The 13,457-nt window shown below is 49.6% G+C and overlaps 2 protein-coding genes across 5 annotated transcripts; both read right to left on the bottom strand.

The window, feature by feature from the left end:
• Positions 1-87: 87 nt before the first annotated feature.
• On the bottom strand, positions 88-3,562 carry FCER1G (Fc epsilon receptor Ig). Its single transcript, XM_004314130.4, has 5 exons — positions 3,202-3,562; positions 1,257-1,348; positions 1,061-1,096; positions 607-627; positions 88-452 (listed from the first exon to the last, which is right to left on the bottom strand). The coding sequence occupies exons 1-5, from the start codon at positions 3,512-3,514 to the stop codon at positions 390-392; spliced, it is 525 nt and encodes a 174-aa protein (XP_004314178.2). The 5' UTR covers positions 3,515-3,562; the 3' UTR covers positions 88-389.
• Positions 3,563-3,887: 325 nt separating this feature from the next.
• Positions 3,888-13,455, bottom strand: NDUFS2 (NADH:ubiquinone oxidoreductase core subunit S2). Of its 4 annotated transcripts, XM_033856032.2 has the most exons (14): positions 13,310-13,454; positions 12,399-12,505; positions 9,074-9,264; positions 7,426-7,546; positions 7,135-7,247; positions 6,806-6,880; positions 6,558-6,635; positions 6,333-6,418; positions 6,009-6,128; positions 5,166-5,295; positions 4,791-4,886; positions 4,528-4,611; positions 4,327-4,384; positions 3,888-4,135 (listed from the first exon to the last, which is right to left on the bottom strand). In XM_033856032.2, exons 1-14 carry the CDS (start codon positions 13,402-13,404, stop codon positions 4,098-4,100), a joined length of 1,392 nt encoding a protein of 463 aa, XP_033711923.1. In that variant the 5' UTR covers positions 13,405-13,454; the 3' UTR covers positions 3,888-4,097. The 4 variants fall into 4 exon arrangements, with proteins under 4 accessions (XP_033711923.1, XP_033711932.1, XP_033711927.1 ...); XM_033856041.2 differs by lacking the exon at positions 4,528-4,611 and having other exon boundaries at positions 13,310-13,455; XM_033856036.2 differs by lacking the exon at positions 4,327-4,384 and having other exon boundaries at positions 13,310-13,455.
• Between the last annotated feature and the right edge of the window lie 2 nt (positions 13,456-13,457).

The following is a 13,457-nucleotide window of genomic DNA, read 5'->3' on the forward strand; positions in this document are numbered from 1 at the left end:
ACTAAATTTGCCTTGTGATATTTTCAGTATCCAGCCTAGGCTAGTGGAGGCTGAGTAAATGTATGTTAAATGAATGAATGAATAGAGTCCAGTCTGCGGTAACTTTATTGATGTTAATGCCTTCCGTTTCCATCGTTTAGTGGGAGTTGGGGACGGGGAAGCGGAGAAGGGTGGCATAAAGAGGTGAGACTAGAATATAAACATTAATGAAGAGCATCTGAGGTCTTTGACAGGGAGGAGGAACCACTGGTGTCTATTAATGGGGGGCATAGCGTCATTACAGGGATAGGGTCAGCTGGCATTAACGGCGGGGAGGCATATGTGATGCCAGCTACGAGGGCTGGGAGGAGAGTGGAAGAAGGAAGTGACCAAGGGCATCTGTTCTAAAGTTATTGTGGCGGTTTCTCATGCTTCAGGGTCTCATAAGTCTCCTGGTTCCGGGTGCTCAGGCCCTGGAGGTAGAAGTCAGAGGACAGTCAGGAGCTTGAGCCCATCACAGGGCCTCCTACCCACCCCCAGAGGCCCTACCCCTTCCAAAGTTCACTCAAAAGCCCACCCTCTTCTGCTGACTTCCTGGGACTGGGGTTGGGAGGCAGGTTCACTCACCGTGTAAATGCCATCTGATTTCTGCAGAGGTAAAAGGGCAAGGCATTAGAGACCCACATCTCCAGGGCCCCTCAGCATCTTCTTCCCTACCCCAGGAGGTATTTGTCCAGGGGTGGCTGGCCCCCTTGGGCTAGAGGGCACTCCCACGGGTACTCGGGGGCATGAATGCACATTTGCCCATATGGCTACCAACACACATATACACACAACATACAACACTCTCACGTACGCCTTGTCACTCTACACTTGACTCTTCCTCATCACCTGTTGAATATTTTGTGATTTGGCTAGGTGGCAGGGTGGGTAGGATGAGGTAGGAGGGGGACCTCTGAAGCTTACAGAGATCAGCACCTGAGTCCCATGCCCCCCAGAGACCGCAGATCCCAAGGCTAAAGCCCCAGAGGGGCTGAGAGACTGAAAAATTGTTGATACCCAGTTGAGGAAGGGTCCATACCTCATAGCTGGCTGTAGCTGCCTTTCGCACCTGCAGCTGGAGTAGGGGAAAGGCCATCAGTAAAGGTGGAGTTAGTGGCCCAACCCCACCTCCAAACGTTGTAGGGGAACCCCTTTTATTCCCTCTCTTTGGAGCCATGTTGCCACCACCCTCCCACTTCTCCTTCCAGCCCTCATCCCACGCTGCCCAGCCCTACCTTGAGTCGACAGTAGAGCAGGGTGAGGATAATACCATATAAAAACAGGATCGCATCCAGGATATAGCAGAGCTGAGGTTCTCCCAGGGCCGCTGAGGGGACAGAGGGTACCCATGGGGTCAGGGGCAGCAGGAAAGATCTGGTGCTCAGAGGAGAGAAAGAAAGGGCTCTGGAGGTAGGACGGGACTTGGAGGGGCACCGTCCCAGGGAAGAAACTTCATCTTCCTCTCTAGATTCCTATTTCTCTCACCTCTCCCTCTTCTTCCTCACCCTAGGCTAGGGGTAGGACAGGAAGTGTGAACTGTTCTGTTGTGATGGAACTTATAGGTTCTGAGAGTTGAGAGCTTCCCCCTCAGCCCCCAACCCTCTCTTTTTAGCACTGTGGGTTCCTCAGGCACCACTGAGCATTCCATAGCCCTCAAGGGACCCATTTGAGTTCACTGAGCCAAGACCAAAACCTCGGCCCAGGGGGGTCAAGTGAGTGGAGGCAGTGACAAATTTCAGCAAAGAAACCACAGGGGTGTCTCTGCTAAGTCCTGTGACCTGTTGCTAAGGGCTGGACCGGAAGGATGTGAGCTGAGGAAAGGAGGGAAGGCAATCACTCTATTATGGGTCATCTAGCCTCAGCCACATCGCTTTCTGTCCCCCCCCCATCCAACTAAGACACTTAAATATGTAAAAACAAGGTGCCTGCTTTCCTTGGCCTTATAGATACCGATGGCTCTGCACATAAGGCTGAGCGAGTGTCTTAGCCCAGGCTCAAGGGAATGACCACAAGCTGTATGGATTCCGGCTCCGGGTACTCTGCCCTGTTACTCACCCTGGGCCACTGAGAGAGGAAGTTTCGTGCAAGGAAAAAAATCAAATAAAGTCTGAGCTCCAGCCTCTATCTGCTCTGACCCCTATCAGAGGGCTCATGGGCATGTGACATATGGGTGAAGTACGTTTTATTCTGTGACACTCTTTCACACACGGTATTACATAAGTCTCAAAACTACCCCGTGACGGAAACATCATCGCCATTTTGTAGGTGACGAAACCAAGGCTCAGAAAAGCTAAGTAATTCATTTAGGGTCACAGTGTGAAGTACCAGAGCAGGAATTGAAATTCAGGTTTTCTGCGTTCCAGGTTCGTGCCCTCTCTCTTATGCCTCAGTGTCCCTGCTCCCTCATCCCATGGCAGCAGACTGGCCGCTCACTCAGTCCTTCCATCTTCACAGCTGGGCTGGTGGAACTCCATCCCAGTCCATCCAACTTCCCCATTTTCCCTTAAGTTTCACTAACCTCTTCCTACCCGAACCCCAGCTGTAACTATCCCTCTTCAAAACACAGACGACCCAGACAGAGCGAGGAGAGTTTAGAAAACGCCTGGAGCCTCAGAGCTGCAAAGGACTTCCCATTTCTGCCTCCATTTCTCAGCTGACGTTTAGCTCTCTGGAACTGGGCATTGTACGCTGCCCCCACCCTCACATCAACTGTGCCTTAGTGATGACCCACAGAAGCCGCAATCACGTATCTGACTACCGTTGCCTCACTCCTAAACACAAGGACAGGCCCCTGCCTTCCTGAAGGGGGCTTTATATTATTTAACCAGCTAGAGGTCAGCTCCCAATGGAGAAGACCAAAGGCACCCCACAGAAAATGCTGATCATGAGAAACAGAATTTTCCCCCAGACCAGCTTTTCATGTCATACACCCACTCCCTTCCTCTGCCAAACTGAAGACTTACGTGTGTATCAGTCCTGAAAAAGTAAGAAGGGGACAAGAAAGGAGGGAACTACAAGCCCTGCGCCCTGACAGAGACTGGGCAGGACCAGCCGCAGGGTCTCTGTGCCCATCCTCCCAGTGCCAGCCTCCCTCTGTCTGTCCCTGCCTCAGCCCTCAGACACATGCCCTTGATTCCAACCCTGGAGCCCAGCTCACTGTCCCTCACCAAACCCTCTTACCTGCTTGTTCAACCAAAAGGATTAAGAGCAAGACCACTGCTGGAAACATCTTGGGCAGGGGCTGAGGGGCCGCGAGCTGGGGATCCGACGCTCTGACGGCACCGTGCAGCTGTGCTCTGCGAGCGGCTCCCTGACCACAGCGTTGCCCCCTTCCTGCCACGCCTTCCTCTGAGCTCTGGCCCCTTCCCCTTCCTGCACTAGAGACCGGGCGGCTCCCGGAAGGGCCAACCAAGGGAGCTAGGAGATCCGGTCTCCTATGTCTCCGTCCTTCAGTGACCAAGCCCCTGCTACCGTGGAAAGAGGCAACACCCATGCTTGGGAAAGGCTATCTAAACCCGCCATCTCACTCTAGCCCTGTTCAGAGACAGAGCTCTGATAACTTGCCCCTCAAAATTCCCTAAGACCCCATGATAGCCCCTTTCTCTCCCCCCTGGAACTCTGTACCCAGTCTTCATTTGAGGAGTTTACCAATTGGTGTGGGCAGCAATGTTTGGGCAGGGAGGAAGTAAGGGAAAAAGAGGAAATGGGCAATGGAGAAGTGGAAAGGACAAGGGTCACAAAAGAGGCAGAGATGCACAGGAAAAACTGCTAAGCACTGAGTCTAACAGAGAAGTACAGGGTTAACACTCATGAGTTTCCCATCAAACTGAAAGACAGTAAGATACTGAGAAAGACATACCCACAAGTTTGGGCTTGGGGCCAGAAGGCGGCTAATTTATTATAATTTCTCCTTTTCCAGTACATGCACAGAAAGCCTGACAGCTAAGCATTCATGTACGTGTACACACACACACACACACACACACACACACACACACACACAGTCCCATTCCCAACGATGGACAGGCTCCGCAGACGAAGCAGGTAGGCAGGGAGGTCCAATGCTGTTCCTGTGCTCACCGATCTACTTCTCCAAACACAATATCTTGGGTACCTAGGAGGTCAGGGAGAGGAGAAGAAAAGTGATGTTACCAAGAATCTAGAACTCATTACTGTGCTCAGGAAACTGAGGATTTCAGTCTATGCCCATAGTCTATGTTGAACAGAAGTGTTCAGTTTCTGTCCCCAATCAGAGTCTCAAACTCCCTTGCCTAGAACACCTCTACTACACAACAGGCCTTGTACCTATGATGGCAACGACGTCCGCCAACATGTGTCCCTTAGACATCTTGTCCAAACCAGCCTGCAGAGATTAAGACAGCAATAGTGTTAGGCAAGATTAACAGGGTAGAAGGAGGAGGAGTGAAAGTGCATAAAAATCTCAACCAAGGCCATTAATTACTGGCTTTGTGTATTAGCGTTAGAATCTCTGGGGTTGGTTCTTACCAGGTGGGCAAAACCAGGAGCCTTGATCTTGCATCGATAAGGGCGGCTGCTGCCATCAGACACCAGGTACACCCCAAACTCTCCCTGTCCAAGGAAGAAGGTTGGCTGCCTCCATTAACAGGAAGAACCCTTTCCTCTGCCAACAAAAACCTCTCTATTCACCCTCACGTCCTCTCTCTCACTGATGAACAAGCATTTATCTGAACATCCATCGCCAGTCACCCACTCCACGTACTGTCCTTTCCTTCCCCTTCTTGCCTCACCTTAGGAGCCTCGATGGCAGTGTATGTGGCACCTGGAGGAACTTGGTAGCCCTCAGTATACAACTTAAAGTGATGAATCAGTGACTCCATAGAAGTCTGGAGAGAGGAAAAACGGAGCGTCAACAGGCCAGACCCAAACTGTATGGCAGGTGTACCCACACACAGAAAATAATGCTATCCCCAGGGAGTCTAAAATCCCACATGTAAGCCAATGGGCACAGAAGGTATAGAAAAAGAGAGGAGGCTACGGGAGGTTAAGAATCTTATACAGTGAATTCTTTGAAAAAGGAAAACTGAAAAGTAGGAATTTAATCCCAAGATCCTCCTCCCCAGCCGCTGCCCCCTTTCCCCCTTTTCCCTCCCCCTATAGCTAACCTTCATCTCCGCTCGTTTTGGTGGAGACACTTTGGCATCGTCAACCTTGATCTCCCCGGGAGGCATCTTGTTCAGACACTGTAAGATGATTCGAAGGGACTGGCGCATCTCCTCCACCCGACACAGGTACCTGAAGTAGATGAGACAGACTCAGATCAAGAGAAGAGCAGCCAGAGGATGAGATGTGAGGCTGGGAGGATGGATGCCCTTGGCCGAACTGAACAGTGCTAGGTAACTTTCCTCATCCTTTCCTCCTAGTACAGCATCTCTGCTTGGCCTGGCCACCCATAGAAAACCTACAGTCTTCTGATTCAAGCACTGAGCCCTCTCCTAGTTTTCTCAGACCAAATCCTCTTCTAGTTTTCTCAGACCATGTCCTGTAGTAGTTCCCTCTTTAATTACCCTCTTAAACATTTTTTGGAGTATAGAACAGGTGAGAGTCAAAGTGACTCAAAAAGAAAACAGTAGCAAATTTTTCTTGGGGTCAGTGAAGAGGAATGGAATTTGAAGCTTAGAATCTAGTGGAAACAGCACTGGATAAGGAGGATTCTAGTCTCAAGCACTACTAACAGAATCATACCCCAGGCTAATCTCTAACTTTTGTGCTTCAGCTTTCTCAGCTATAAGATGCAGCCCAAACTAGTCCCATCTAAGACATAAGAAGAATGTAAGGGTAAAATAAAATGTCCCATATGTGCAAGTACTTTGAAGAGCAACCTAGTTTAACACACACAAGAGCTCCAATAGATACTGGAAAGGATGAGAAAGCAGAAAGCAGTGAAGAGAAAAGTTAGACAGGGGAAACTAGCTGGAAAATGAGCTAAGAAGGGATCTGGGCCTCACCTATCATAGCAGTCCCCTCGAGAGCCAATAGGAACATCAAACTCCACCTGGTCATAAACATCATAGGGCTGGGTCTTCCGCAGGTCCCACTGGATGCCCGAGCCCCGGAGCATTACCCCGCTGTAGAGAGTACAATGGGACCAAGGGTCACTTTCCACAAACCAAGAAAAGAGGCATGCTCTCTTCCCTAGTCTCCCCTCTCCCTCCCGCACGCTCTGGGCATTGGATACAAAGACAGCATGGCAAGGAAGGCGCCACACCTGAAGCCAAGAGATTAAGCTGGAACCCACCCGCCCCTGAGGAGAGAAGTCTTATTCCTCACACCTAAAGCCATAGTTAAGTGCGTCTTCTGCTGTTACAACCCCAATGTCGACTGTCCGATTCCGCCAGATCCTATTGTTGGTCAGCATCTGTTGAGCAAGAGAGCTGGTGTGTGAACACTCTTCATGACACTCTTCAAATACCTCTGTATTTCTTTATAATTGGGGATTAATCCCACAGATCCTCTTGGGGTAAAAGAGGGATTTTTCCCACGGACTCCTATCTTACCTCCTCCAGCTCATCAATGCGAAGAGAGAAGTTCTTAGAAAACTCATAAATGTCATCCATAAGCCCAAGGGGTAGGTCCTAGAAGACAAACGGAGAATCGATAGGGAGTGCAGGGTCTCCACTGAGGAGAGCCAGCCCTGCCTCAGGGATACAGGGTTAGCGCTTCCATCAGCCAGGGCTGCCCTCCAGTGGCCACAGAGGATACAAGCAAGGACTGGACCTTAAGAGAGGCAGGGGAGCCTGCTCACCTGGTGCACACCTCCTGGCCGGACATAGGCAGCATGCATCCGAGCCCCAGACACTCGCTCGTAGAACTCAAACATCTTGAGAGGACACACTGGGAATTAGTGACAAAGTCCTGGGCCCCTAAGTCCAACACCACGATGGTCTACTCCCCCGCCCTCAGCCTTCTGGTGCCCAACCAACCCCTCATGACACAGAGCTCCTCAAGATATAACCCAGGTTAAATATACCTTCTCCCCCTAAATGTTCTCTCTCCTTTTACTCCCGTCTCCTTCGTACCTTCTCTACCTCTGGCACCTCCTTCCCTTTTCCTATTCTTTCCTCCTTCTCATACCTTCTCCCTTTCTTCAAACAACCAGAAGAAAGGGGTCATGGCCCCAATGTCCAGGGCATGTGTGGTCACAGCCATGATGTGGTTCAAAAGCCGAGTGATTTCTCCAAACAGCACTGTAGAGAGGTGAAGACAAGAGAAGGATATAGGAGCCAAGGATCCAGGCTGACAGAGCAGCTCTGGGCAGAGCCTGGGGTCTGCCTACTAAGCTCCGGTTCGGCACTCCTAAGATGCGGGGCAGAGGCACCATGCTGTACTCTCAGTGGGCCACAGGAAGAAGGGGATGGGGCATACCTCGGATCCACTGTGCCCTAGGAGGAGGTTGGATGTTGAGCAACTTCTCTACAGCCAGTGAATAGGCCTGTTCGTTACACATCATGGACACATAGTCTAGCCGGTCAAAGTATGGAAGGGCCTGGGAAGAGGGAGGAATCAGGATCACATCTAACAGGCCAAGGAACCCTCAGTCTGGCTGCTAGAAGCACTGCTCTCAGTGGGCATCAGAGGTCAGTGCTACATAAACCTTCCCGATCTCAGGAGCCTCAGAAAGGCAGGATGAAACACACTGAAGGGGTGAAGGTGGGGAGACCCCGATTTGTCATGTTTGCCCATTTCCATGATGAAAATACTCCTACGATGTCCCACTTTAAACTACCAACATTATGTAACTGACCACAGACAGCGCTGGGCCGAGTAGCACACCATTACACAGTATTTCCACGATACAGATACAATGGAAGTAACTACCTAAGGAGCACAGCGTAGAAAAATGTAGTAAAATAATGAAGGCATGGATTTTGATACTTCTTACCTTGATTTTTAATATATTAAATCACAAGCTAGTATAATCTGATTTTTAATAACAGCTGTGTTTAACAACTGGCTCACAAAATTCCTGAAAATTTAACAGTGTTCTTGTGAGCCACTGAGTTAGCTCCAGCACACCACTGCCAACCAAGTCTTCTGGGCCAAGTGACGCCTCTGTCAAAGACGATCGCCTCTCTGAGATACTGCAGGAGAAAGGTAATCTCAGGAGGAAATTAAGAACACCAAGAAGAATGGGATTTGTTTCTGTAGGAAGAGTCAGGTAGAAATGGTTCTTCCCCAGAATACCAAGAAAGCTAAGTCCTAGCTGTATGCTGAACCAGCTTCAGCTTCCAGGAAGGAGGCGGAGCTAAGAAGCTTCTCCTTGGAACAGCCAGTTCTTGCCCTGATGTCACTGTGACGTGGGATAAAGCTACAGGGTTTAACTCCATGGACTCTGGGACCAGAAACCATCATTGCCTGGACTCTTTGGGGGAATCACATTCTAGTCAGCTGGTTCTAAATCCTAACTCCATCGTCCTCTGTTATCAAGAGCTTTCTTCATGATAGTAAGAAAAAAACTTCAGATCCCTATCCCAGATCCAGTTTCTTCAAATCTGACCCTACCCTCATTATTTGGGTCACAGAGTTCTCCTAAAAACAGCAAACTCTGTTACAAACTCCCTCCCGGTCACTCTGACTCACTGAGTATTTCGAAAACAAACTTAGAACGCTGGAAGATACAAGAATCAGCTGTTAAACCTGGGGAGTTGACGTCTCTCTCCTCTTTCCCTGACCCCAGGGACACCAGCTCTGACGTACTAGTATGACACAAGAACAGGGAAACTGAGGCACTAGAGTAAGGATAAAGGGGTCAGCCAAAAGTCAGCCAGAGAAGAGCTAGGAGTGTAGCTCCAGCTCCAAAGTACTTCTGCTGGATAAACCAAATCCACATGATTCAAGTCAAGCATCCCCTGCCACATCCCTCCATCCTCCCAGTCAAAACTGTCCTAATAAACTCAACGGGCTACTCCTCTCAACACCCCCCTCCCCTGGGGTTTTGGGGCAGTGAACTGGCAAAGTCCGAGGCTAAAGCATCCCCAGGTCCTGGCAACAGGTCCCCGTTCACCCCCCACACCTGCAGATAGGTCTTGTATTCAATGAGCTTCTCCGTGCCTCGGTGCAGCAGCCCGATGTGAGGGTCACACTTGCGCACCATCTCCCCACTCAATTCCATCACTAGCCGCAGGACTCCATGGGCTGCTGGGTGCTGGGGCCCAAAGTTCAGGGTCAGGTTCGACACCAACGTGTCCTTTGGAGGGTCCTCATCTGAGAAGTGGGAAATAGTTGAGCCAAATGGTAATTCCTTTGAGAACCCCCAAAAGACAGCAAGGAGTTAATATCTCCCTGGAGACTTTCCATCTCACCATTCCATACCGTGCTGATTTCCTAACCTTTATCATAACCAGGAGGAAGACCATTAGATGGGAAAAAGGGAAGGGAGACTAAACTTTCTGATGAGAGGGACCATGAGCCTCACTCTTTCCATGTCTCTCAGGATACCTTTAAAAAACTAATAACGAGGGGCTTCCCTGGTGGCGCAGTGGCTGAGAGTCCGCCTGCCGATGCAGGGGACGTGGGTTCGTGCCCCGGTCCGGGAAGATCCTACATGCCACGGAGCGGCTGGGCCCATGAGCCATGGCCGCTGAGCCTGCGCGTCCGGAGCCTGTGCTCCGCAACGGGAGAGGCCACGACAGTGAGAGGCCTGCGTACCAGGAAAAAAAAAAAACAAAAAAACTAATAATGATAGATAACACTTATACAGTCCTTATTATGTGCCAGGCACTACTCTAAGCACTTTACTTATTTTAATTAATTTAATTATTTCAACAACCATATAAGTAGTTGATACTATCATTATCCTCATCTCATTGGAGAAGTTGAGGCCAGAAAGACTAAATGAATTGGCAGAGTCAGTAAGTGGCAGAGTCAGGATTTAACTCAGCCTGGTCAGCTCCAGACTCCACACTCTTAACCACGAAGATACACTGCTCTCCAGATGTATCTGCTGAATGGACAACTAATTGGGAAATGTATACTTAATTCTTACTATTACTAATCGACAGTTTTTACCCTCAAGAGGCTTACAATTTAATTCGGGAGATAAGTACATGTGAGAAACTAGTAACACAGGTCAAATTTACAAGTTGCCAAGTAAGTTGCTTAGCCGTTAAATATTTAAAGAAAGGAAAGAACACTGTGAAGACCTCGTGGAGGCAAGATATGAGCTGGTTCTTAAACACAGGGAATGATTCAAATAGGTAGAGAGAAGAGGCATCCCATGCTATGGAATGAACACATGTCAAATCTCAGAAACAAGAAAGTAAATATCTATGGAACTCTTGTTTGCCAAGAGACAGATTAAGTGTTGGCAGGCAGTAGGGGGTAGTGGTTCAATTATCAGTATTATTTATTTATTTAAAATTTATTTATTTTATTTATTTATTTTGGGCTGCACTGGGTCTTCATTGGTGCACACGGGCTTTCTCTAGTTGTGGCGAGCAGGGGGTACTCTTCGTTGCGGTGCGTGGGCTTCTCATTGCGGTGGCTTCTCTTGTTGCAGAGCACGGACTCTAGGCGCACGGGCTTCAGTAGTTGTGGCTCGCAGGCTCAGTAGTTGTGGCTCACGGGCTTAGTTGCTCCGCGGCATGTGGGATCTTCCCGGATCAGGGCTTGAACCCGTGTCCTCTGCATTGGCAGGCAGATTCTTAACCACTGCACCACCAGGGGAGCCCCAATTATCAGTATTATTAGTAACACTTAGGAAGGACTTAGCATGAGCCAATCACTACATTACGTGGTTTACGTTACTTGTATCTCATTTAATGCTTACAATAACGCTATGAAGTAGGTACTTTATTCACTGGTAAATGGAGAGTTGAGATCTGAAACCAGAGTCTACCTATGCAACCAAAATTCTTCACCATGGGCTTTGGAGTCAGACAGACCCACCTACAAATCCACCTGTGTCCTCGACCACTTTTTAATCTCTCCACACCACAATTTCCTCAAAATTGGGATAATATTAGTATCACTCTCATAGGTCTGTTGTAACAACTAAGTGAAATAATGCATACAAAAACACTCAGCACATGGTAAGCACTCAGCTGTTGTTACTGTTAAATTTTTGAAAGGTTAACTGGAAGTTCCTTTGAAGGTTTTCGATCAAAAGAATGAATGACATGCTAAAATGATGTTTGGGGAAGATAAAGGCATAGACACTGTATAGGATAGCTGGAGGGAAACTATATCAGTGGCAATAACCCGTCAAAGAGACTTCCGAAATAATCAAGGTCTAATACAAAATAAATCGAAACAACAAAGGGAGAAATGACCAGATGTGAAACATTATTAAAGAATCTGCATGTTATTGAACATAGACATGGAGGGCAAGAGAGAAAAAAGAGCCAAAAATGACTAAAAATCTTCAATCCTGAGGGATTAGGAGAATGAGGGAGTCACTGATCAAAATTAAAAATCACGGGCTTCCCTGGTGGCGCAGTGGTTGAGAGTCCGCCTGCCGATGCAGGGGACATGGGTTCGTGCCCCGGTCCGGGAAGATCCCACATGCCGCGGAGCGGCTGGGACCATGAGCCATGGCCGCTGAGCCTGCGCGTCCGGAGCCTGTGCTCCGCAATGGGAGAGGCCACAACAGTGAGAGGCCCGCGTACCGCAAATAAATAAAATAAAATAAAAATTAAAAGTCACAAGGAAGAGCTAGTTTTGATGGGGGGGGAAAAAGGTTTCGTATTCAGAAAGGTTTCATTTGGGTGCCAGTGGGAAAAACCACCTTGTCAAGAGAGGGAGATAGAAATATACTGAATCGGGCTTCCCTGGTGGCGCAGTGGTTGAGAGTCTGCCTGCCAATGCAGGGGACACGGGTTCGAGCCCTGGTCTGGGAAGGTCCCACATGCCGCGGAGCGACTAGGCCCGTGAGCCGCAACTACTGAGCCTGCGCGTCTGGAGCTTGTGCTCCGCAACAAGAGAGGCCGTGACAGTCAGAGGCCCGTGCACCGCGATGAAGAGTGGCCCCCGCTCGCCGCAACTAGAGAAAGCCCACGCACAGAAAAGACCCAGCACAGCCAAAAATAAATAAATAAATGAAATTTTAAAAATATATATATATATATATACTGAATCTCTGGAAAAAGCTGAAGCTAAAGATATAAATTTGGTAGGGATCTCGAGGGTTGACTGGGACCTTCTCTTTCTTTTCTCTTGGAATATTCTACTTGACAAATACCTCCTATTATCACTACAGTCACGTTTGTTGAGTTGCAAGGTTAAAGCAGCAAAAAGAGTTGGCGGCTAAAATTTGCCTCACACGGAGAGCTCAAGAGCACTTAGAAATCAGCTTGGGGCATGGAGGGGTGTAGGTTGGGACAGTGGCACTGGGCACTCACCATTCCAAGGTGGAGGCTTCCAGTGGGCTGTTTCCTTGGTGGGGTACATGACAGCGCCCCCAAACTGCTCTGCCCATTCCACATCTGGCTGCCATTGCCGAGCACCTCTGGGGAGGTAATGACAGATCCTACACAAAGGGCCTGAACAGTGCTTGGTTCCTCTGTTCCCATTCACTTTCAGGCGGGCCCAGGGAAGGGTGTCTTGGATTCTTCAACGTCAAGTCACTGACACAGAGTTGCGTCGCTTTGGCAGAACAAACCGGATCTCTAGAGGTTCCATCCTTACTAACAACTTATTCCTGAAATCACTTCACCTATCACCCGTACACATGCAAAGCCGGGGATCCCAGCTCCTTTAAATTCTGGTCATATTCATATTCCCATCCTGGTGGATACAAACTCAAAAAGGTGTTTATTCAAGGTCAACCCAAGAGTAAGAAAAGAAAGGCGGGTGGGGCATGCTGGCTCCTTGGCTCTGCTCAAGTACGGCCAGAACAATGCACTGAGGCCAACCGGGGATTCTTGGTTTATGTTCCTCCTTTAAGTCTATCGGGGTTGCTCTCCTTTTCTTCCACAGCGTTTAAGGAGACTTTTCACCAGTCGCGCCCCACCCGTGAAGGGGTTTGGGAAAAGCAGCAGGACATAAAGGGAGGGTGACATTATCACTAACACTGAGGCGCGGAGTCTCCCTCCAACTGATTTCACCTCTGGCAGATCGAGCTCAAACCCTCTTTCCTCCCTCGGCCAAGGCAGGCACCACTGGACCCTGGAACTCGATAGAGCAGGCCTGGACGAGGGGTCACGGGCCTGGGTCATTCTTTCCTAGGGGGGGTCACAGGGCCCGTGGAGTCCCCGGACTCGAGAAACCCTAGCCCTGGGGACAGCGCATCGAGGGCTGCGCTTGGTCTCACCTGGTGGGCTGAATCGGCAGTCGGGCCCCAGCCCCGGGCCGCAGCACCAGGGCCGCGACGCCCCGGAGGCCGCACAGAGCCCTGAGCGTCGCCATCTTGCCCCGCCACAGACTGCGGGAAGCAGAACCGGGCGGAAGTGCCTCTTGCG

The sequence above is a fragment of the Tursiops truncatus genome, chromosome 1 (assembly GCF_011762595.2).
Source record: "Tursiops truncatus isolate mTurTru1 chromosome 1, mTurTru1.mat.Y, whole genome shotgun sequence".
Classification (NCBI taxonomy): Eukaryota; Metazoa; Chordata; class Mammalia; order Artiodactyla; family Delphinidae; genus Tursiops; species Tursiops truncatus.

What these genes read in the sequence shown, in the direction of transcription:
- FCER1G (XM_004314130.4), bottom strand. Translation starts at nt 3,514, where the DNA reads ATGGGTGTTGCCTCTTTCCACGGTAGCAGGGGCTTGGTCACTGAAGGA. An exon ending in CCTTTTGGTTGAACAAGCAG is followed by an intron (nt 1,349 to 3,201) that starts GTAAGAGGGTTT and finishes CTGTCCCCTCAG; the next exon opens with CGGCCCTGGGAGAACCTCAG. An exon ending in TGCTCTACTGTCGACTCAAG is followed by an intron (nt 1,097 to 1,256) that starts GTAGGGCTGGGC and finishes CCCCTACTCCAG; the next exon opens with CTGCAGGTGCGAAAGGCAGC.
- NDUFS2 (XM_033856032.2), bottom strand. Translation starts at nt 13,404, where the DNA reads ATGGCGACGCTCAGGGCTCTGTGCGGCCTCCGGGGCGTCGCGGCCCTG. An exon ending in CTGCCGATTCAGCCCACCAG is followed by an intron (nt 12,506 to 13,309) that starts GTGAGACCAAGC and finishes TTACCTCCCCAG; the next exon opens with AGGTGCTCGGCAATGGCAGC. An exon ending in CTGCCATCGAGGCTCCTAAG is followed by an intron (nt 4,612 to 4,790) that starts GTGAGGCAAGAA and finishes TTCCTTGGACAG; the next exon opens with GGAGAGTTTGGGGTGTACCT.